Here is a 24832-nt window from a genome sequence, read left to right on the forward strand (position 1 = left end):
CTGTATTCTTGCACACAAGTATCAAAGATCAGAACTGGGTTTTTTTCCCACATGTGTAGCTTACCTTTGTGGTGGCTGTGATTTTTAGTTTTGTGTTACCACCTGCAAAATATTACTACTGCAATTAGTACTTGCATATTTTATTTCTAAAATTAATGTATTTTCTTTTTAGGTTTTTTCCTTTTCACAGTAACTGCTGTATTTGAAGTAAATGTGAGAAATCATACTTTTGTTCTGACTCGATCATTCTTACTAGTAAAGTCACCTGTGAGGAGGTTAATATTGCAGTTGTTATTAAAGTTTCAGTAATTTAATTTAGCTGGAAAAACAATTTTGAAGCAATAGTATTTCCATCACTTTAGACAACTAAGAGGTCTGAGAGTAAATTGTTGGATATTTTAAGAGTTGTAAAAGCATCTTTATGTGTGGGCTCTAGGTGGCAGAATTGTCTCACATTCCTGGAGTTCACAGCAGTGAGACTTGAATAGCAAAGTGCAAAAGTAGAGGTGTGCCAGGCTAAGGGTAATTGGTGTCCTCATCAGTACTCCAGGTGGAGCAGGGGGTTGGCTTTGGAGGGGTTGTGCACAAATGTCACAGGACAGCTTGAGTGCCCAAACTCCACTTTGTGCAGGACTGGCTTCCTTAGTAAAACTGGGCAGATTCTTTTATTGCTGCCAGGCACTACTGCAAGTATTTTGTATGTAGCACTTAAAGGAAAGATTGGGCAGATTTTAAAGATTGTATTTACGTTGAGTAATAATAAATCTTGTTTTGTCTTTACGTGCCTTGAATTTGACCGAAAAAGCTGTAGAATAAAGCATTATGTTTCCTGGAGGAATACTTAGGTCAGCTATAAAGTAATTCCTTAAACACTGCTCTAACATAGCTGTTAAAAAATTATGTATTTCCATATGCTGCATTCATAGGAGAAATAAACTAGGATTATGTATCAAGGGGATTAGAATTTTTGAGCTTTTATGCTGTACTGTATTTTCAGGCTGTTACAGTGTTGCTGCTGTTTCACACTTCTGAATTAACATTTCAAATTACATGTTTCAGTTGTCTTTCATATAATATTCTTGCTATAAAAATTTAGTGAAGATAACATAGAACAAGTGAAAATTGCACATTTTACTGAACACATAGTCCAGAAATATACAGGGGAGCATAGTCCACAGCTATACAGATAGCAAATACCACTCACAGCTATGTTTTCAGTTCTGCTTTAGTAATTCACAGTTAACTTAATGAGTGGAACACAAAGAAATGCCCAGATTTTGTGAAAGGAGCATCTGATTTTTATTTTTTCCCTGAACAGTTAGTAACAAGTTCAATTTTTATCAACCTTTTTTATAGGTTCCCTAATCTGAAGTTTGACAGAGTCATCATGTGCTCTTTGTTGTTTAGCAATATAAATGCCAGTAGTGTAATGTGAATTTCTTAAACTGCTATCGTCCTGGAAGCAGGATTCCAAACACCTGTTTGTTCAGGTGGTTAATCATCACTCTCCTGTGTGGCAGTGTGCCTGTTGTGTGCCCCAGCATGGCTTGTCCAGCTCCAAGGTGTGCAGAGAGCAGTTTGAGGGGTACCAGGAGTCCCTGCAGTTGGGAATTATAAGAGCAGGGAGGAGAGAAAATCAACTTCAAACTTGGTGAACAGTTTGCAAATTGGAGATAGATATTCTGAAGGCATAGGAGAGTGATGCCTTAAATGATTTTTTAATTTTTGATTTGAATTTAAGATTTAAATATGTGCTTTAATTTTAGATGTGCAAAATATTTCTTTTAAATATACAGTTTATCACTTCATGTTCCTTATGAGCAGTGTTTTAATTTCTGCTGTACTTTTATGAGGCCATCTCAGTGCTGTTTTCATTTTCCTTGTCATGCCATATATAGGAATTACTGAGGATGTGTGATAGGAATATTGCCTTTCAGCACAGCATCGTGCCTTTCAGTCTGCCAGTGGCTGTGAAGGATTTAGCAGTATGTCTCAGCATATCAAGCAAATGTGTAAAGAAATGTAGTTGGGGCTCAATTCTTCCTTCTTCAGCCCTACTCTAAGTCTGGACAATGTTTACAGCATTCTGCAGATCTTGATTGTCCTGGGATGCATGTCCCGGAAATACTTTCTGTCAGTTCAAGAATTTTTTTGAAATTATATGTTTTTTTTTCTTAGGCTCCTGTTTTTCTGCAGTGAAACACCAGAATGTAAATCTGATTAAAAATTGGTTACAACTTAGCTATAGGAAACTTTTGAAGCACCGTAAGCCATATTGTGTAATAGGGTGTATACTTCTAGTTTTACATGTTAGATTTAAGGTTTTATTTTTGTCAGATGATTGAGATGAAGTATGCTTTTCTTCAATTTTTTTTCTCTCAAGAATTGTTTTTAATGAAGCTGAAACCAATGTTTATCCTTTATGATCACTATTAAAAATATTTATTTATTTTTGCTAGCCTGATGAAGCTGCTGTAATGACTAGAAGTCTTTGTTAATGAGAGTTAGGGTTATGGTGGGCTACAGAAATTAAAGACTGCAATTTTTTAGAATAAACTGTGATATATTGTGATGGAAGTATTTTTATTACAAAAGACATTTAGTTAGTGATGTGACTTCATTAAGCCTTCCTTATCAGAGCAGTCTGATCTGATTGGCCCTGGGATTTCTCCACAAACATTCTGGCATTAAATCACCACTAGTGATAGTAACTTGAGTTGATGTGTGTTAGTCACTGTATTGGCAAGGGATAGAGCATCTGTGCAGAGAAACAAATATTTTGATGTTTGGGTTTTTTATCCTCTTCTGCTCTGTCCCTCAAATCATAAGTTTTTGGTAGTAAAAGTGTTGCACTTGGTTTAACTAAGTTTAACTAAATCTAGGGCAGAAGCTAATGGATATTCATATTCTGATCTCTGAAGGGATGAACAATGAAAACTTAGCAGTCTTCAACTCTGCAGGGCTTTACAAATCAGCAGGTACATGCAGTGCTCTTGCTGCTCAATCATTTTTCTGTCACAGTAATATAATCCCATATCCCTGACCAAGCCAGTGACCAGCAAGAAGATGATGTTGGTTTGAGTGCTTGTTAAAACACTGCTGGCTTTCTCCCCTTCCAAACAGTCATTAGTCATGGCCCTGGGGGACTTACATTTTCATGCTGTGGAAAAAAGATATCAGCAAGAACACTTCTGATTCCATGCTTATTAGTGGCTTGTTTTCAGCAGATGGGAGAAACAGCCTTGTGGGGTTTTTACCTGAGTTTGGTCCAGGATGTGCAATTTAAGGCTTTTAAAGTCCCATGTGTTTAAAGGCCTTGGAAAAGCTCATAATTTGAAATTACAACTCCCTTTAAGACTATATTAACTGTAGGTTTTATGAGTAAAATATGCATGTGAATGTTGGTTGCAACTTCCTTGTGATTGGGAGATTTGGGTTCTGCAGGGACAGTCACTCCTAAGACATTGCTCCTCTTGTTAATTAGCTCCTCCTTGTGAGTTTCAGAAGATGGAGTAGCCCTGTTTCCTAGAGACAGTGTGTGATAAAGCACAGCAATGACAAGAATTTTGATTGATATGATGCCCAGGCCGCAGTTAGGGAGAAATCTGAATTTGCAGTGAAAGCTTGTAGTTTGGACTTTGAATATCCTTTTATAATTGATATGTGCATAGCTTGTAGCTCTTGAAAGTCTTTCCCCCTGGGATTTTTCTGACTGATAAGAACTTTAAATACAGTTTTATGTGGGTTCTTTCAGAGTTTGTCAAAAGAACTGGGTTTGCTCAGGGGATGGCTTTGCCTTCATAAGAGGTTTCTGGTGGTTTTCCAGTTCCTGCCCTTGGTGGCTTGCAGTGGAATGACAGGATGTTCACTGAGGTCGAGTGAGCAGGCTTAGGGAGGCTTTGCAGTACAACTCTTTGAGTGATTTCTACAAAATTCACCCCAGAAGTCTTTGTTTTGTAATTCATGTGTTTGTTTCATGATGCCAGTAGTGTTAACGCCACTTTAGTGTCAATATACAATACTCTGGAACAGTGTTAGCATTCTGTGAGTACTTTATATTATTCTGAACCAGTAAAAAAAAAAAAAAGCCAATTTCCCTAATTGATAAAAAGGTTTCTTTTACTGATGAACCAGTACTGAAAATTGACATTAGTAGGAGACATTGTGTACACTTAATTCTGTACCTTACAGGTTACAAGTGCTTTGAGAGGAGTTTGGTTTACCTTGTGACATAATGAAGCCAGTTAGATTTAGCAGGTGTGGGCCTTAAAGAATAGGGGGTAGCAATGATGCCTTAAAACCCTGTCAATGTTTGGATCCTGTCACAGAAAGGGGTCAGAAATCAACTATTTAGAAAATTGGTACACCAGTTTGGGTTTTTGGTGAAATGTAAGTTATCCAAGTGGTGTCTTCATATGGGCAGTTATGTGAAATGCAGATGGTCAGTAAGGTTCACCGGTACCTGATGTCTTTTTCAGAACTTTGCCAAGAATATTTTTGCGATTCTTCAATCAGTTAAAGCCAGAGAAGAAGGCAGAGCACCTGAGCAGAGACCTGCACCAAACACAGCACCAACGGTAAGGGCAGTGTGTGGCTGGACACAAGGGGACACCAGAAGTGAGAGTACAATCTCTGCGCACTATTAGACACACAGTTTGTTTTGGTTTACTTCCAAAAAATGCATATTTTTCAAGCATAACTTCACAGCTATTCTTTGACTTAAGTTGCATTTATTGGTATTTAAAGAGTTGAATATATTAGTTTAATTAGTTCAATATGCTCTTGTTACTGAGAGATGAATCTGCTAGTGCCAGCTTCTGCATCTATCAAGCATTAGCCACATGCTGCATCTATTTGCAAAAAGTGTATTCCATGAGAGGGCTGCCATTTCAAATGAAATGTTTTGCTGCTTTTCTGACAGATAGGGTAGCAAATGTTTAAGAATCTGGAGCATGACTCATGAGTGGGAACAGCTTGAACCAGCTTTCTTTTGCCTGTGATAAATCAGGACAGACTTAGAGCTGTATTGTTTACTTCTCTCCAGGTATTAGACAGGATTTGTTTAGAAGTGTGGTGTTTACTATTGTGTTCTATTAAACCTAATGTATCTTTGAACATGGTGGTAGTCTGCTCTAAAAGCTGTTTAATTGTACTGTGTTTTGTTTTTGCTGCTACTGCATTTAACAAAGAACTAAATTTAAATAGCGAGATGAATTCCAGCATGTAAATATTTGCTTTGTGTTGACTTTCTTAAATTGTGCATGGCATTATTCAAATGTCCCACTCAGAATAAATGTGAATACGTAACTAAGCCATCCACAAAAAGTATTGAATTGATATTGAGTGGGCCTCTAGATTGGTGCTTTTTAAAAACTTTTTTCCCAGAATGCCTTTTTTTCCCCTCAAAATTTGTTTTTATTTGTTTTGTTTAGCAAAATTTTATCTTAATCAGGCTGACAAGAAATTTGGTGTGGCTGAAGCCTTAATAATGAATTGTCAGTTAATTATTTTTTTCCTCACTAATTCTTTAAGTACAACAAAAACTCAGAGATTTTAATGATGTAGTTTGTTACTGTCTGTTATTTCAGTTTTGCCTCAGGTTATTCTTTGCATTCAGTACTAAACTTTTTCTGTAAGACTGTAAGTGGCTATTGAATGGAAACATCAGAAGTTTTCAAATGCAGTGAAACTCCTACGAAAAGGAACTGGTTTTATACTCTTGAGTAGTTCTAAGTAACTCTTCATGAAATTCAAGAACCATCAAATACCTTTTAGTATGTTTTACAAATGTTGTTTAACCTGTTTTAGGATCCCACTTTACGAAATAAGCAACCTATTCCAGCTGCTTACAACAGATATGATCAGGAAAGATTTAAAGGCAAAGAGGGTAAGTTGATTGCAATGCTTTTTTCAAAATTAAAAAAAAAATAAATTGAGAACCAAAACTGCCCAGTCACCAAGTTCATGTTTAGGGGATTTCCCCTATTATTTCACAAATCTATGAAAAGACAAAAAAAACCCTGTAACTATGCCTAAAGACAGCTTTCCAAGTAATAAAATCCAGAAGTATAATTTTGTAGAAATCGTTTCTATCTCTTAGGAAGCAAACTGAAAGCTTAAAACCTGAACTTCTTGGGGAGAAAAAAAATTGTTTGGGGAGGGTCTTATGCAATTAAAAAAAAAACCACAAGTGCCAAGATAACTCTAAAAGTTGCCTTCAGTAACTGCAAGTAAATATTATCCAGTTATGTCTATTTAAGTTAAAAAACAAACTGGGAACAGCAGTGCAAAACACAAGTACCCTCCTGGAGAGGAGATGGAAACAATTTACAATATTGAACAAGTCTCTCCAGTTTTAAAAGGTGGTGAACATTGAACTTGAGTGATGATTTGTCTTTCTAATGCAATTTTTCTCCTGTCCCCATTGCTTTTTTTATCTTGTTTTTAGTACAAGTTCAGTTACTTCACTTTCATGTCTTGCTGTGGTTTTATTTTGCAATCTTTGTTTGTTGTGCTTGGATGGTTTTGTGCTTCTTGCAGAAGGTCATGCAAATTTTACATTACTGAATTGTGTCATTTTTGAATTGTGTGATTCTGAGAATGTGGTGTTGGGGTTTCACTTGGTGCTGAAATGGGATTGACTGGACTGCAGCAATTTTTCCAGTTGAAAGATTCTTTTGTGATGAGGTCATATTCTACCTGCCTAAAAAATAACTCGGTGTCACACTCTGTTCTAGAGAGTGTTTTTCTGCCCTAACTTTCTGGTTACTTATATTTGGTGTAGTCACACAAAGTTAATTTTGTATTTCAGGTTTCTAGGGATATTTAAAGAAATACATAGGTTAAGAATACCATGTTAGCTAAGTGTAGGCTAGCACTGGAAATAAGCATGAGGTGTTGGAAAGAAGGTATTTTAAACATGAGAATGACTTATGAAAGGTATTGGTACCTCACTTATGGAAGTTAGGTAGAATTAGTAATTAACATCTGGATTTCTTGGGATTGGACCTAGAGATCTGAGATCTTTGGCTTCAAATAAATTTCAGAAAATTGCAAAGATCTCATTTACTTTTAGGCATTCTATTGTAAAATTATTACCTTTTAAATTTAGTCTAACTGGAACTCTGAGTATAGGTAGTTTTCCTGTCATAATTAGGCATTAATGCACAGATTGTCATTTGCTTAAAACTGAATGATGCACATCACTTGCAGCTCTCACAAGTGAGCCCATTCCTTATGGTATTTTTAATTTACTTGTTCTCAAAATTAAGCTTTGGCTCCCAAATATTCAGTGTAGAAGTGAGACTACAAGCAGACAAGTCCTCAATAAAAATCAAATAAGGGATTTCTTTTTCATTAAACTGTTTTTTTTACAATAAGTTGAGTAAGAACTTGGAATTCCACTTGTTTATGGAAAAGTTGCAATATTGGGACTTTGGGGAAAGAATTCTGAAGGAAAAGAAAGATAATTAAGTTCAAAGGGTAATAACTTGCAGTCTTTGTCATTGTATCCATATTGATTTAGCGATGGTGGATAACACTGATGATAAAGCTGAATCCTAGAGATTTCTGCCGTTCTGAAGGGTTCCCACACCTTTCCCTCTCTGACTGCCTGTGCTTGGCAGGATGGTGTGGTGCTTGTAACAGTGGGCACAGTGGTGGGCTTGGCTAAAGAGTGACACAAGGCCCAAGGACAATGTCTCTAGGCTTTGTTCTTTGTGTCTCACCTGTTTGCTCTTTCTTCAGAGGTATTGAAATCCTAGGAAGAGTTCACTAGTTCTCTTCTACTTGGAGCAGGATTGTGGCACATTGCCTAGATTCAGTTTTGTATGATACTACAGTATTTAAAGTTTAGGCAGCAAAGAGGTGAACTGTTTTTCTTGGAAAATTTGTGGGCTTTAATAGAGTTTTTCCATTAGCTGTCTTGTCCTTAGCATAAGAAATTCGAAGCTTGTAGAGCTAAGAGAGTAAATTTAGGAATTTTAACATGCATTAAGTAAACTGTTGAGTTGCAGCCAAGTTTCTCTGCTTCTTGTGGTGGATCATTATTTCTGATGCAATGTATCAGGATGCCTCTCTGGTAGACTAAGTTAAAATTTTCCTGCCAGATGGGACAGGCTTTGCTGCTAGTGTGGTTTAACAGTCAGTGTGAGGGGGTGGTGATTGTGCTGTTTTTGGAGAGCAAACACTGAGTTCCAGGTGCATTCAGTGGAACTGCTCAGCAGCCCAGGGACAGGGGACAGGGCTTGGTCACCTTTTGTCCAGGAGGGTCTTGTTCCTGCAGCTTTGGTGAGGCAGGACAGAGAAACCTTTCCTTTGACACCCTTCAAGTTCTGTGATGCATTAGAATGTTGTTTGCAGTAGGAATTGCACATCCTGGACATTTCCACATGAAAAGCGGAAGAACACATTGCCTGGCAGTGCACCCATCCTGCCCAGCTGCTCAGATGTTTTGCAGGTGAGGAGGTGAACTGCTTGCAGTCACTTTCATTGGGTGCTATTGCTTTGGTTTCTTCTGTGCTGGCAGTTAGTGATGCTATCTTCTCTTCAACAGCACAGAGCTGCATCCTGTGCTCAACTTCCTCTTTTTACCTTGCTAGTCCTCTTCCTTTCCTTTGTATTACTTGCTTGAGTGTGTTTTTTACAGTTTATTACTGAGTATTTTGCAACTGGGGAAATTTTGCCAAACTGCAGTTGGTCATACTTTCTTGAGCAACATAATTTTAAAATCTTGTTCCGGTTTTAAAAATCCTATGCTCAGGTGGCATTTGATGCTTTAGGAGCTTATTTTGTGTCCTCTCCTCTGTGCCCTAATGTTTGATATTTAAATATACATTATTGATATATATGTTTTGGTGCTATTCTGCTTTTAGGTAGATAGATACAACTAGATAATATTCAGGTGCTGTTCTGTCTTTTTCCCCCATTTTCTTGGGTAGCTTTACCTCAGAAGATTTTTTTCACCTGCTTTTTGCTCTGTTATTTCCAAGTGTGCAAGAGTGCTGGGATGGCAGTCTTGCAGATGTAACATTTTTGTGACCCACATCTCTCAATATGGACGGCAAAGTCAAATTTCCCTGTGCTGCTCCAAGGATAGACCTTTAAGGCTTTTTCCAGGAGTATTCCTGTTGCGTTACTCCCCCCTCTCCCATCCCAAACAAAATAAAAAACCCCCAAAACCTCCAGCAATATTCAGTCCTACTTAGGGTAAATCACAGAGTCTTGCTGTGTGGTTTCGGCCCATAATGGTGAAAAGAATATTCCTGACTGTGTTCAAATGTTTCCTTCAGGCGAGTTTGCTGTTGACTTCATGCTATTGTTATCTTATATTTTATTTATAATTTTACTGGACGTTCAGACACAGCTGCTGTTTTCCAGAAGTTTGTCAGTCCCAAGTGCTAAGCCCAGGGAACAGAGGACTGTGAAATAATCATATTTGAGGTGACTGGACCAGAACATTTTGTTTCTCTCTCATCTACATTGTTAAGAAAGTTTCTTTATAAGACATTTCTCATTATAAGTTATTTTGTTTTAAATTAGGTGATATCCTTTTACACAAGGAGAGTAGAATTGCTAGCAGGAGATAAGGGTCTGAAGTTTTACTGGTCCGACTTAGTTTGACTGGTTAAACTTTGATTTATTGCATTCCCTTTAAGATTCATATGATTTTTTTTTTCCCCCTAACAGACAGTACATGCAAGAGATGCACATTTGGAAAAAGAATGTGGTCTATTTGTGTTTTCTGGCTTGGTGTGGCTAGCTTGTTTAAAAACTTTCAGCACTGCACATTCACTTCTGTGCTGGAAAATACACATAAATTACTTTAACAATACACATAAATTGCTGTGAGAAACTTAAGGTATTGGTGTTAATTACTGGTAAGATTATTACAGAGCTATAATTTATGAAATGTACAGAGAATTTGTAAGGTAATCAGCGTAACTTGGAAATTTAGGTGTGAAACTTACTTGTTAGGATAGAGTACTGTAAAGGAGTGCTAAGTAAACTCATGCAGAGTGACATTTGGTGTCAGGGATTAAATTACTGGGGCTGTCAAGTGGGGTAGTGAATCACTTCCAGGCTGTATGCAGAGTGTTGCTATCTGGGGCTTGAAGAGTATACAGCTGAAAGTAGAAGTGGTTATTCAGTCTTATTCATCCACAATTCAAACCAAGGCTTTAACTTGAGCTCTTCAGTGTCTGAGATGTGCTGCTTTGTTCTGTTTTTATTTCCCTTGACTTCCTTCCAGAAATTCAGGTCTTTTTACAGAAATTGAGTCTTTTTCAAGCGTTTATTCTTTTGGTAGTGTATCAGAGCTCATTTGTAGTTGGATTGGATAACTGGAGCTGCAGAAGGTGCAGAATCAAAGTGCAGGGTGACCTAGATGGATGTGGAGCAGTGGCTTTAAGCAAATGCAAGGCACCCTGATCATTAATATTATATGCAAGGAAACAGAAGATGCACCCAAATGCTGATGGAGAATATCATCAGTCCAAAAAGCTGATGCATTAGGATGCCTATATTACTTATCAGGTCTAATTATTTTAAATAAGAAAAGGTACTCAGCCTGGTGCATGGGGATGCTAGAAAGGTAACTTGTGATAAACTACACTGGAAATGTTTATGGTTCCTTTACCAGTCTTGGGGTCATGGAACTGAGGAACTATGACCATAATACATGCCATGACTGAAGAAAAAAACCAAACCATGATGATAGGTTATTTGAGTTGTTACTGATTAGAGTTGTTTATTCAGTTCTAGTTATTATGTTTACATCTCAAGATGTAGTTTTAAGGCATGTGTTGATGTCAGTGTTTTTAACAATGTATATATTTCTAAAATTGATTCTATTTGGCAAACAAAAGGTTGCAGTACAGTTTTTCCTGACAAAATTATTGTTGGGCTTTGATTGCTTTCTTTAGTCCTTAGATCTGTGATTGAAGCATTTAATATGAACTGGTCTATGCCTAAAGAAAATGTGAGTCATAACTTGGTAGTAATTATATTGAAAATTCCCAGTGTATACAAGACCCTCAGTAAGTTTTTAATAGTTGTTCTGAATCTAATTCCAAGCTTAAAAATAATAGTCTGAAGTCATACCATCATGGTACCTTTATTTATGAGGCTCTTTTTTCTTAAATATCCTTTTCTTAGTCGATGGTTTATCATTTTAAGTGCTTCTATTACCACAGTGAAGCTGGGATTTTGAAGCTGGAGTTATGAACTAATTCTTGGCCAGGTATTACCAGGTCAGCTCTCTGCTGGTGCATGACTCAGCAGCACAGGTTGGAGCTGCTTTGGGAGGCAGAGGAGAAGCTTTTGTGTTCCTGGAGGGTGTGGCACAGCGTTTGTGCTGATCAGTGCTGGGGGCATGGCCCAGGGTCTGTCTCTCTTCTGCTCCCCTTCACTATGGCCTGTGGTTCCTCTGGTATGCCAGGTCTGCTTCTGAGCAGCTGTAGCAGGGTCAGAGCCTGCCCTTGGAGAACAGCCTGCTCCTGGAATATCTTTTACAGCATTAACCTGGCTGTCACATCCGCAGCCATTTTTGAAGTGGGAATGAAGCTGGAAGTGTGGAGTCCCTGACCTGGAAACATTTGTTTTGTTTGCCCAAGCTGTGCACAGTGAGTGGAGCTGAGGGTGCTGCTGGATGTGCCCAAACTACTGAGACCTAAAGAAATGGTACAGACATGCAAGGGCAGGGCTGGTGCTTCTGGCAGTGTTTATTTCTGTAAGAGGAGTGATTGGCTGACAGGTACAATACCACATGGTGTGTGTGAGAGCATTGAATCAATAAAGCTGTGTTCTGACAAATGTGTCACTGCTGTTCCTGCTTCAGGGGGGTTCCTATCCCCCTCTGGAAGCTGGAGATGCTGAACTCTCCTTCTCCAGTTGCTGGGGGGTGTGAGGCAGGAAGCTGGGGAGCTGGTGGGCAGGTTGGGATGTGGTTTCTCCTATGGTCCCACCCTACTGCAGGCAGCAGAGATGGGCCCTGCAGTAGCTCTGGTAGAGGCTGCAGTGGCTGTTTGCAGGAATGGGATGGGTACCCACACTGACCATAAAACATGTCTTATGTTTGAATTAGTGCACAAAGCCACTATGCCAGTATTTGCTAATTCTCAGAACTGTTTTATTTGCTACCTGAGTAGCTTATGAATAGTACTGGGGCCCCTGTGTAGCTGCTGGGAACATTGATCAGGCAGGAAACTGGGGTTTGCTGGAGTCAACAAGTGGCTCTTCATCCAAGTTAGTTCTGCTAGAAAGAAGGGTCAGGACAAGGCTGGGAGCAGGAAGCTGATGCGTGCCAGAGCTGTGGTTTGTGGCTCCTGTGGCTCATTAAATGAACCAGGACAGATTTTATGAGAGACTTGAGAAGACTTTTGCAAAAGATGAAACCAGTGGCAGTTGAGCAGAGATTGGTTCCCTGCCAGGTGCCTCTCTCCTCTTTGATTTACTTTCTAACTGTGCTGCTGGCTCTCTGGGCTTTTGTTCCCTTTGCAATGCTGATGGAGACAGGGAAGAAACATGGAGAAATAATTACCAAGTCAGGGTTTGTGTTGAGAGGAAAGAAGCCACAGCAGGCCGGGCACAACAGAGCATGGTGCTGTGCTGCTCTTGCTATGGATGTCTGTATTCTTTGCAAAGAATATCTAACTAAAATAGTTGGAAATGCTCTGTGTCACAGGCCTGAGGAACCCATAATGGGTCAGTCTGGAAAGGATAAAGGTTCTTCTGGTGGTGATGTTCTGAAATTCACAAACAACTGTCAGCGTAGATTAGACACCTCTGATTTACATCACTCCAAGTCAGCAAAAACATCCCTTCAATTTAGGGAGTTCTGCCAAGTATTCTACAAGGCTCCAGGCACCACCTGAAATATTAACATGCTCCCTGCCCTGCGGCAGTGACCTACATAGTCACAGAGCAACCTGTTCTCCATGGAAGTGTTTGTGCAGCCACATCTTGACCATTCAAGTTCCGTGTTGTGACCTCTGAGCTAAGACTCAAGGCATAGTTATAGCTTGGGCTTGAGGGGAAAGGTGGGAATGCCTATCAGTTTATGTAGGGAGGCAGTATCAATTTTTATAGGGAGGCTGGGCTGCTTTCTCTGGGTTTTTTTGTGTGGGTTTTTTGGTGTTGTTTGGTGTTTTTTTTTTTTTTTAGTAGGAAGGACTGTATTCATGTGTGTCTGTAGCTGCATTGTACTTTATCAGAATTATGTCTGTAGTTCAGAAATGTTAATGTAGCAGAAAGGCAGGGATGGCCTTGGGAAGTGAAGCTGAAGAAGAGCTGGAACTGAGGGGACTGTAAAACAGAACATGGTCAGTGACATGGGGCATCTTGGCTTGGTAGTGGGTGGCAGGTCTGGCATGACTGAGGGGGAAAAGGTGAAAGCCCAAACTGTTCAGTAAGTAGATAGCTGTCTCTATGGTGAGAGGAGTATGATAAGTTCCAAACTCTGGAGTATCTTTTTATAGGCACTGGAGAGTTCTTAAATCTGGGAAACTTTTTGGCCTTGTTTCCTTTGAGTGCCTGATCGTCTTCCTCAGCTAAGGAAGAAAGGATGAGCAAGCCACAGATGCTTCCCACATCATGTGAATTGCTTTCAAGGTTGTCTGGGTTTCAGTTTAAGTTAATTTACTCGTGATGAGAGCAAGAGGCTCTAATGGGTTTGAAAATTCTATGTTTTTCTTGGACTTTTTTTAGATTCGGGTAGGAGCCATGCTTTGGTTCTGCCTTATTTGTCTATCATGATTTCGGGATGGTGCACAAAATGAAGGAGGTGTAAGAAATGACAAAAACATACCAGTTCCAAGTAGCTGTTTCTGCACAGTATCAGTTACCTTTATCCAAGTCTAGTTGAAATAGCCCAGAATTGCTTAGATACAGATAAATGCTTGTTTATCATGGTTTGAGTGGTGATTATGATGCCATTTTAGGTAGAAATTGTTTGGATGGTTGTGTGATGGGATCAGGTGATGGTAGCTGCATGAGGCTAGGGAATTTACAAAAGGAAAAAGGTTTTCTTGTGAGTCTGTTGGCCCTGTTCAGGAGCTTACTTTGATCTTAAATCACTGAGAACAGGGGGACAGGGAAGAAAAGCAAATAGGCTGCTGACAGCAGGTTTAGTCATTGGGCAGTTGCAGGCTTCTGGCATTTAGTATGAATTCAATCTGATTTAAAAATAATTACAAAAACCCACCCCAAGAATGCCCCTTTTTATAACCTTTAGTCTGGCATTGTGCATTTTATGTAGATTCTATCCTCGGTATCATATGAGAATGACATTGTTACTCTTCAGCACTCCAGAAGTGAATTTATCAAGCTAAAATGGCCACACTTTTATAGTTGGCATGTAAATTGTTTTCTTAGGTATATTTTTCCATTAATACAGGTTAAATATGTTGCATTATAATGTATTCTGGGAATATGAATGAGGCTTCTCAATCTTGTAGTGAGGAGAATTTCTGAGGCCACATGCAAGTTGTAACATTCTTGCAAAGATTTAGGTTTATAGCCTTTGTCTGAAGGGCTTCCAATTTCTCCATGCAACAGGGAAAGTACTATTTAGAAGCTACTCAGGTAGCAAATAAAACAGTTCTGATAAGTAGGAAAAAAATGGCATAGTAGCTTTCTGAACTAATTCAAGTATAAGCCATGTTAAATGGTTAGAGAAAGCAGCAACATCAAACTGACCTCTGTCTAAAGAAAGCAGATTTCCTAGAGACTACCCAGGTTTTGTACTGGGAACAGCACTTAAACCACCACCAGCAGCAAGATGTGTTTTTTGACAGAAGAACTCCAGACAGATTCAGTGTTATCCATTTAGGCAAGACACTGCTGTGCTCACAAGGATTTACAGAAGTTTCTTTCTCTTGGCAGAAACGGAAGGCTTCAAGATTGACACCATGGGCACCTACCACGGCATGACTCTCAAGTCTGTGACGGTGAGTGGCAACTCTTGGCTCAAATATGATTTATGGACATGATTGTAAACATAGATACAATGTATGTTTGGAGATGGAGCCAGCTTCTCCTCCTTTATAGGCTCTGGAAGGTCACTTAGACTGAGTAACAGTTGGTGAAAGTTCTTGTCTATGAAAAGCCAAAATGTGCTTTGTTTGGTCTGCATGTTCTAGAGGTCTGTGCCTCAGGGATTTGTTTGTCTGCAGTGAAAAGGTGTGCAGGGAAGGCTTCTTGAGGTGCAGCCTTTTTCTGTTATACTTAACATACCCAGGTTATTGCTGACCGTAGGTGTGTCTGGAAAGGACATAAGTGATCATAATCAAAAGTGATAAAACTATACTCAGAAAACTGAAGTAATGAACCCAGGTTTTGGAGTATTGCTCTGTTTCCCACTCTGCATTTCAAAAAAATAAATTTTTTGATGGTGGAAGAGTTAGAGCTCAGCATTACTGTTAAAGCTTTCTAGCTTGGTGAGATGGGCTTCTGTTGTATGGCTGTACAGTGCTGTCAGTGGGCATTGAAGCACTCACAGATGAGAAAAAGAGACCCTCAAACAGATTCCCTTTTGTTTCTTGGGCCAATGTTGGTCTGCTTTTGTGCAAGTGGGTTGAATGCTCTCAGATAAATGATATTTTGATCTGCTGCTAAGTATGACAGATGCTAGAAAACTGCTGTAGTGTGCCCTCATTAAGGTTTTTGCCAGCTGCATACCTATGGAAATGTGATGAATAGACAGCACTAAACACTCTCATAAACCCATGCACTACTTCCAGTTTGCCCTTCTCATTTGAACATAAAATAGGATCTTAAGTAGAAATTTCTGAAAAAAATTCAAAGGTTTTTTTGTTTGATAAGTCCTTTCCCAAATCTTTCATTCCCGTTTCATTTGTGACTTAGGATACTGTAAAAGAAAATGGAAGGGAATATTTAATGAAAGAATCTACTTAGCAGTAAATAGTGTAATTTCTAGAGGAATTCAGAAATTGACTGGATGAAGAAAAAAGATAACCTGTTATATCTGAAGATTTGTTCTTGAACTTTGCATGAATTTTGGGCTACTTCGTGAGGAACCAAAGTGTTGTTATACTAAACCCAGGTTTCTATGGGATATCATACCTGCTTCAAGGGGTAGGGATTTGAAATGGGTTAATAAATAGATTCTGTTTAAATTGCTCCGTGGGGAGAAAAAAGAAAGAGGAAAAAGAAAAGTAAGATAGTAAAGCAGAAATGTTGAAATGTTTTAAGCTTATAAGTGTAAAATCTGTAAAAGTGAAGGGATGCACATTAACTCTAGAAATTATATGGGTTTCTTTTTAAGATCATAAAATAAGTGAGGTTTTTTGTTCTAGGAATCCTACCTCATGTATTGAGCATACTGCCTAGGGGTTTGAGGTTGTTAAACTGTCCTTGTTGGTTTCTTCCATTTAGAGAGAAAATATAATAGATATGAAATTACAAGTAAACCTTTTTTAACATAAACCAGAATTTTTTGAAATAACTGTTTAAGAGTGCATGACTGCACATAAAGCATCATCTGGTGTCATGAGAAATATTAAAACTCCATCTGTTACTCGGCTTTTGTCTAAGAAAGAACTGGTGAGGGATTTTTGGAGCCTTATTTTCCAGACTATTAAAAAGGTGCCCTCAATTATTAGCTCATTCATAAATTGCAGTGACATCCTGGCTTTGTGTTTCAGATGGGGGAGAAATAAATCTGGTAAATATGTTCATCTGTTTTGTCTAAACTTTGTCAGAGTGATGGACCACTCAGTTCAAACCTTTAATGTCAGATCATATTTTTGTGGAGAATAGTTAATCTCCTGCCATGAAACTATGGAACTATGAAACTTGGCAACTTTGATATTTTGCTTTTACTCAAGGATTTTTTTGTGGTTAGTTTAAATTTTTTATGCTAGACAAAATTAGGGAGGAAATGGGAAAGTAATTGCTTCCCCTAGGTGTTTAATGGGAAAGTACATTATACTATTGGCCAAATCACAGGAATATGGAGGATAGCATTGGAATTCATTCACCTGCATGATCTCATTGCTGTCCTCATGGTATTGGTATAATTGCTGTAGGAACTCAAACATTTCAAAGGAATTTAGAGTTCTAGGTAGCTCTCGATTAGAGGCTCTCTCCAAACTTCAAACCTCTGATATCCAGATGGATGCTCATGCTTGAAAGCTGCTTTTTTATGCCATTGTTCTCCTTGGCATGATGAAAAATGGAGGAGCCTCCATTTTTCCTGTGGTGTTTGCTTCCATTAAAGTATTTCTGGAGTGTGGTCAGATTCCCTTAAAACTTTGAGTTCTTACCTCCAGTTTGAAGTGATCCCAGTTTGGAGTTGCCCACCTGTTTCTCATAGAAAATTTGTAGAAGGTTTTTTTGTTTTGTGTTACATTCCCTACACTTGCACTCTGCCTTGCTGTAATTCTTTGTAAATGATTTTAATGAAATGTGCAAAACTTATGTTTTGTGTTTGTTCTTGCTGAAATGTGAGCTGTCCTAGATGCTTGTTCTTTTTAACAGCAAAACAAAAACTTCTTCATCTTGACTGCTTTCCTTTCATCAGTGATGTTGGAAACTTTCTTAGCTTTCAGAATTTGTGCCAGAGCAGATGGTGAATGGTGGGCTTTTTCTGAAGTAATGTCAGCTAAAATAACTTGTGCTGCTGGCAGTTCTTCCCTGTAACAGGGTTTTTGCTTGATTGGCACACTACCTCGTAAGAAGAACTGACTTATTTATTGAATTTTTATTGTGAAGGCATGATCTCATTATTCTGGACCTGGAATTGTTTATAGCAAGGCATTTTTCTCAGATTTTAAAAATTCTTTTTTTTCCCCCTCATTTTAATACCTGTGGCACCTTCTGTTTGCCTAGATTGATGATGTTTTGGAAAATTAGTAAGTAAGTTAGTGGTGGTAGCTCTTGCTGTTGGTTCCCCAGCAGTTCAGGTAGCAAACTGTTCAGCATGACTTTGCAAAACCTGCAGGGCTCCCTGCAGGCTTCACTTCCAAGCATAATCCCTTGTGTAGCAGAACAACTTCTGGTTTTTATCCAGGAAAGTTTGGTGTTTGAGGTGGATCAATGTTTGGAAGAGCAGTGTGTTTGTATTTCTGTACCACACAGGGTGTGAGGTGATGCTTAAGCTGATATTCTGAAGATTCTTTCTTACTTGTGTAAATTTGACATATTTGGGGCTTTAGCCTCCTGCTCTTCTAAAGGTTAATGTTAGCTTGGAGGCCAGTGTCGTCTGGTGGAAGCCTAGAAGGTGGCTCTCACCTTTTACATACAACACATGGAATTTTGGACTATTCATTTCTGTAACTAGGATATGTGGAATATTGAACTACTAGTGTAGCCCAAGATGTAAAGATGAGAACAGACCAGTTAGCTGAATCTAGGGCAGCATAGGAAGAAGTTGCTTGTTCTGTGAGCACCTGATAAAGCTAAATTGTTCCAAGCTGAGGGCATCTTTTGTATTGATGTGTGCACTTGCAAATAATAGTCTATCCATTACAGTAATAGTCACAGTGGTGCTGGTTTTATTCATGTTTGTGCTTTTTTCCTTGGGTTCTCATGGCTTTAATATGAAAGAAAGAGATAGCATGAAAGGCTGGGGAGTTGTGTAGGGTGATTTCCTCTGAGGTCTGAGTGCCCTGGCTGGTCAGGAACTGTGATTCAGGATTCAGCTGAAACTTGTGTCCAAGTGAACAAGAACTGCACGGCACTACAATAGGCCCTTGTAGAAATTATTTGTTTTGCTGGAAAAACCTCCTGGTTTCAACTTGGGGTTTCTTTTACCATTCAGGGCTGCTGAAGCTTGGGAGCATCTTTGTCTTTTGCTGCTAGCAATGGAATTGATCATCTGCACTCCTGGGCAGCCAGAGCTACTGTTGGCATCTTCCTCTTCTGTTCAGTGAACGGGCAGGTGCAAGAGCTCCTGTAGGACTGAGCTGGTGGCCTTCCCAGAGAGGCTGGAGCTCCACCTGGATGAGCAGTATAGTTAGTGAGGCACTTATAACAAACTCAAAGGCAAATTTCTGTGGTGCATTCAAACTTTGTAAGCAAGAAATTCTGTGTAAATTTTAAGTCCTCCTGAGTTGAGTGATATTTTTCCTCCAAACTGACAAAAGTAGCATCCCTCTTACCATTGTATACTGCCAGGCTTTACAGCAATCTCTGGGTAAAAGTGCTCTGAGTAAACACATGAGAATATCAATAATTAAAGTAAATGCACTACATTTCAGTTACAACAAATACATTTCATAATTCTAGCAGAAACCAAGTAATTAAAAAGGAGTTCATATGTAAACCACAGTACAAGCAGGTCTCATTTCAGAAGAACTGGAGACTTGTTCAGCACCCCTAAGGTCAACAGCATTTTCCAGTCAGTATCAGATTTGGGAAATGAATTAATCAAAGGATTTTACTGTTATTGCCCTCAAAATCTTTTGAGTTGGGTACAACCTCTGTAGTTTTTTTAACTGAGAGGTTGTTTAACCACCTCTGGTGTATCTTCAAAGGAATAGTGTGTGGTATAAACAAATGGAATTACTAAATTATGGCGCTTTACAGACTGAGCCACTGAAGGGGAAGTGGTTGGGGCAGAAACAATTAACATGATGTGTGCATGTGTTTTATATAAAAGACTTAAGAAAATGGATATGCTTCTGTGTGAGGAGGTAAATCCACAGGATCCTATAATTGATCATGAGGAATTTGTGATTCAGTGCCAAAATTCAGAATGGCTCTTTAGAGGCATGTGGTGGAGTTGAATGTTGTCTCTCAGTGTTCAGATAAATAATGCTTTTAAAAAGAAATAAAAACTCAATACATCTTTAATATTAGAGATGGAAGAGAGATACCATCTTATCCACATCAGCAGTTTTCTGTGTCATGTCCTAATCTCATTAAAATGTTGGGGAACAGTGGGATTGAGAGAGGAGTCAGCAAAACAATGAACTCTTTGAAATGTTTGAAACAGGCTCTGAAGTGCCACGTAATTTTTGTGCAGCCTGTGCATAAGGTGGTCATTATTCCCAATGTGAGTGCAACAGCAGCCTGCCTACACCCCCACTCCCCTCTGCAGGCTGAGCAGCATTCTGTGAATTCTCTCTGTGCCTCCATTCAGTTTTTAACCAGCAAGAGGAGGTGAGAAAAACTGTAATAATATAAAATCACAAAATTACATAGATTTGCATGGGGGGCAGATGTTTTTCTTAGATGTTACTTGAGGTAGGTACTTGTTTTTATTTGGTTTGTGCATAATTTTTCACCGTAAGTATACTGCTCTGTAACTAATACAGACATACCCATGAGGTCCTTGGTCCATTAGGGTTAAGGGCCAGGACATGACCATGAAATCAAAAAAATCTTTTAGCTGGAGAAATGGATGTTTCTCCAGAACAGTCTGCCAACAAACTAACACTGCTCTGGGGCAGCAGACAAGAAGGCTTTGTGTCTGTGTTACTCTAATGAGAGTGGATAAAATGCAACCAAGAGCTATTACTGTATTTTATATTTAAGGCCCACACAACAGTTTCAGTGGTTGGCATTTCATTGCCTCTGTTGTGTTTCAAATATTAAATTGCTTTCCCTTAAAGAGTTTTAGTGTAAATAGTGAAGCTGATACAGACCAAGAAAAATCACATACAAATGCTGCTTTCAAAAAAATGTGTTAGGTTGAACAATGGTACACTCGTTTTCTTTGGGATTGTAAGTTGTGTACATCTGTGCCAAGATATCTGATTGTTGTACTGCATTGCACAATAACTGCCTGGTTTGTTCCCTCTGATAGCTTTTCTTTCATGTTGGGGCTAAGAACTGCAAATTCAGCTAAAGACAGGGATGTTGTATCATCAGTCATGCCTCAGGAAGTTGGCATTGCTGTGTGGCACCAGAGTGCTGCTGGGCAAGAGAGAGCAGGAGCTGGAGCTGTGCAGCCTTGCCCCTGACCCAGTGCCTGGGTCCCTGCTGTGTTGGGTCTCTCCCACTGGGCAGCAGTGACAGAACCAGAGGGCACAGTCTCCAGCTACATCAGGGAAGGCATAGGTTGGATATTAGGAAGAAATTTTTCACTGAAAGGATAATAAAGTACTGGAATGCTCTTCCCAGGGAGGTGGTAGAATCACCATCTCTGGATGTGTTCAAAAAAAGACTGGACATGGCACTTGGTGCTATGGTCTAGTTGAGGTGTTAGGGCATAGGTTGGATTTGATGATCTTAGAGGTCTCTTCCAGCCTCATTATTCTGTGATTCTGATTCTGAGAGGTTGGAATGGAGGAGTGCCAGACAGGAGAACCCACAGCATTTCTGAAGATACGTTCAGTGATAGCTTTAGACATCCAGGAAGCTTTAGTTAAAAAGCTTGAGAGCCTCAGGCATGCTTGGTCTGAGCTCTGAGATGACCTCCTAGACCTGTCCTGATCCAAAGCTGCATGACAGGAGTGTCTGTGCCAGCCCTGGGGCTATGCCCTGAGAAACTCATCTGCCATGCACACTGTGCACTAGGACTGGGATCCTTTATAAATGTTTCAGGAGTCACTCTCATTTGGAAACCCAGCCCCAAATTCAACTGCCTAGGACACTTCATTTGTGTTCTTTGGGTTGGATGTCCACCTTTACTTGAGTCCTGTATAGGATTCTGCTTAGATTCGTTTGTGTTTCTCAGGTCTTGGGGTTTGTGTGTAATAAGTTTTATAGGGTGCTGCTCAGTGCTACCAACTGAACCTGAGCTACAGATTTTTATACTTTGTCCTAAGAGTTCTGAACAATCAGACATCATGCATTGCACAAGCTTATTTTAAACAACTAGGTCAACACCTTTCCTTCTACAAATTTTCTCCAAGCATCTCCTGAATATCTAACAGCTGCATCTTCACCTGACAGTTTTGGGGAAAGAACAGCTCTGCTGTTATGTAGGGTTGTAATTTATTCCCACCTACTGAAGGTGGTGTGAAGGTCTTGCAGACCCTGTAGAAATGAGCATGTGTCAGATGGGGGATCAAAAAAATTCACTTTAACGTACCTCCTCCTCCCTGCAGGTTATGAGTAGCCATCCTCTTGTCTTGCAATTAGAGTTTTAGCAAAGTTTTGAAGGTTTCTAGCACACTTTGCAATTCATAATACAGTTACGAAATCGGGATTGCAATTAAAGAAATGAACAATCCTCTGAGTAATTCATGTAACTGATGTGAGAACTGAGTCAAGATTTCCTTCTCTGGTCAGTTTTTGAGATTATACCATTGTCACTAGGCCATGTGACACATTACTGCTTAGTTGTTTGCTTGTAATAGAGTGAGGTAGAATTCATTATTTGTGAAACAAGTTTTCTGCTTTTTCTACTTGGAGTACTTGCTTATAACTAACTTAGTGTCATAGTCATACCTTCTTCTGAGCTTGGAAAGTAGGGTAGCTTGTTACCTTAGCAATATCCATAGGAACAGCCTCAGAGCCCAGGCTCGTGTACAACTCACTCATGTCATTTACTACTACTTAGTTAAACTAGAGCACTCTCCTTCATGATTTGTTTATAATTATTTTTATACATTCTGTGCTTAGTCCTTACTGTTGCCCTCTTTGAACACACTTAAGGATTGTTTTTTCAATTTGTGGACTGTGTTCTGGTGTTTTTTTAAAGGTCCTCTTCCTTTCCTCTTTCTTGCATTTGTGGATTTATTTTGCTGTTTAGTTGAGTTTTTTTTCCCTTCTGTTGAATTCTTTCAGTATGTGGCTGGGAGTGTGTGATACCAGAGGGTATCTCTATCTCAATGTGGCAGATTCTGTTCACAGGTACAGAGTTATTACAGCAGTGTGGTATGGGCAGGTGTTCTTCAGTCAGAATATGTAAGGCAAAGATAGCATTTTCTAAGTGTATTAAACCTGCAGAGCTCAGAACTTAGACAGAATTTTAGAGGCAGGTGTTGATGAAATGCTGAGACAAGAGCCCTGGTTCTTGGTCCTTTGGGGGATGGATTAAAAGTGATGTCATTGGGAACTATTTCCAGGTAGTGCAACATAACCAGTGAGAAGATCCAGTTAGAACACCAAAATAGAACATATTTTTAAATTTTTTTGGCAGTTCCTTCTTGCACCATTTAAGAAGATAATTAATTAAGAGTGACTATATTTAGGTCTCAAAATTGGTGTGATATTAGTGATCCAGCTAAATGCAAGTGTTAATCTGCCTGTGTCCTTTGTGCAGCCACACTGTTGCTGTTGAATCAGCATCCTCACTTTTAGGGTTTCTGTAGGCAAAGTCCTGACTTACTCAGGTTTGCTCCTGGTGGTTCTGGCCAAGTCTGTTCAGTGCAGGCTTTCTCATGAGGTAAATGACTGCAAGGGCCAAATAATGAACTCTGCATTAGTTATGGCTCACTCACCTGGCATTGGGGCAGCAGTGCTCGTTCCTCCTGGAGTGTGCCTGTGGGCTGCTGGGCTGCCATCTGGAGCTGGATTTGTGCTTGCACTGAGCAATATGCTAGTGCTGACACCACTCACATCACTGCTGCTGCAAGGGTGGCTCCTGGCTCTTTATTCATCTCAAACTCAGTTGAGCTGAGGGAGTTGAGGTGAGATGTGTGTGTATACAAATGCATGTGGGCAGGCACTGAATGATGCATTGGCTGGTTTAATTCTCATTCACCACTTTCTCTGTTGAACCTCTTTGTTCCCAAAAGGCTTGTGGGATTTTCTGGAGATTTTTGGTTTGGGACTTTTCTAAGTAACACAAGCCTCATGCAGATGGGACTTAACACTGAAGAAGGTGATCTGGTAAAAAGAAATCAAGTTCCTTACCTTTGTGAAACAATAAATATGTAGCCTGAATACAAATTTATTGGAGAGGCAAACATTTTTTATTTTCTTTTAAAATGTAAAAGGCTAACCTTGGATCTATGCATCTGTAGTACTTAACTGTTTTGAATAATGAGGGTTTGTCCAATGTACTTAAAACATCAAATCTAAGGCAGTTGGTAAATTGAAAGAAATTTATAAATAACTGTGAGAACAACTGTGTTTTTTACAAATACATCATTTAATTAGCTGGCCTATTGTTATAAGTGACCCAGACCCCAAGTGGGAACAAGTTATAGAAGTTTTATTGAGAACAAAAAAAAAAATCAGTAAAGCAAAAGGGACAGTGCTGGGAGTGTGGCAAAACGCCAGAGGCTTGTGCTCAAAATGGTGTCTTCACCTTTTATCCCTGTGGTATTGCATCAGCTTTATGCAAATTTACCTTTGGTTTTACGTAGTCTCACCCTGTGTCACTCTTTTTGGCACCAGTGTGGTTTCATCACTAGGGTTATCAGGGTCCTCACTGGATGAAGTTCTCATTTCAGGTTGTGTCTCACAAGTTTGGCTAGCAACAGTCTGTCTGTCCAGTGCAAACTCATGAACCCACACTGCAGCACACCAAACCATGCTGTCCTCATGAAAACCAATTTCACAACTAGGCTATTGTAACAGCATTAACCACTTTATAACATAGATCATTATCTTAGTATTAACAACATTATAGTATCAATTCAGATAATACTTTGTGAAATCCAATTCCCACTCACTTGTTCCTCACACCTATAAAACTCTTAGTTAGACTTTATACAACGTGAATATTAACAAAGCATGTTTTTATTTCATCTTACATTTCCATTGCATTTGGCACATTAAGGTTGGGGAAGTCCAACTATTCAGCTGGTTGGCTGCTTTAAGAAACTGAGGATGTATTTTTGGAATTTAAATCTCTTCCTTTCTGTCTCTCCGTGAAGATATATGAGTCAGTTTTGTGCATGAGCAAGAGACATGCTTTTAAAATTCAGTTCAAGTGTGAAGGAAAACTTGGTGTGACTAAGCAAAGTGATGTAGT

The 24832-nt window shown here is 39.2% G+C and overlaps 1 protein-coding gene across 1 annotated transcript in view; it reads left to right on the forward strand.

Annotated features, from left to right (window-relative positions):
• Positions 1-24832, forward strand: part of CDC73 (cell division cycle 73) — a 101690-nt gene that overhangs the window by 15541 nt on the left and 61317 nt on the right. Inside the window, exons 8-10 of the mRNA XM_054285693.1 lie at positions 4479-4577; positions 5809-5887; positions 14881-14945. Coding sequence (XP_054141668.1) covers positions 4479-4577; positions 5809-5887; positions 14881-14945 — 243 coding nt within the window. The remainder of the gene's footprint in view (positions 1-4478; positions 4578-5808; positions 5888-14880; positions 14946-24832) is intronic.

This window comes from Melozone crissalis, unplaced genomic scaffold (assembly GCF_028551555.1).
Source record: "Melozone crissalis strain CALT ecotype California unplaced genomic scaffold, PUWL_Pcris_2 ptg000045l_1, whole genome shotgun sequence".
Taxonomy (NCBI): domain Eukaryota; kingdom Metazoa; phylum Chordata; class Aves; order Passeriformes; family Passerellidae; genus Melozone; species Melozone crissalis.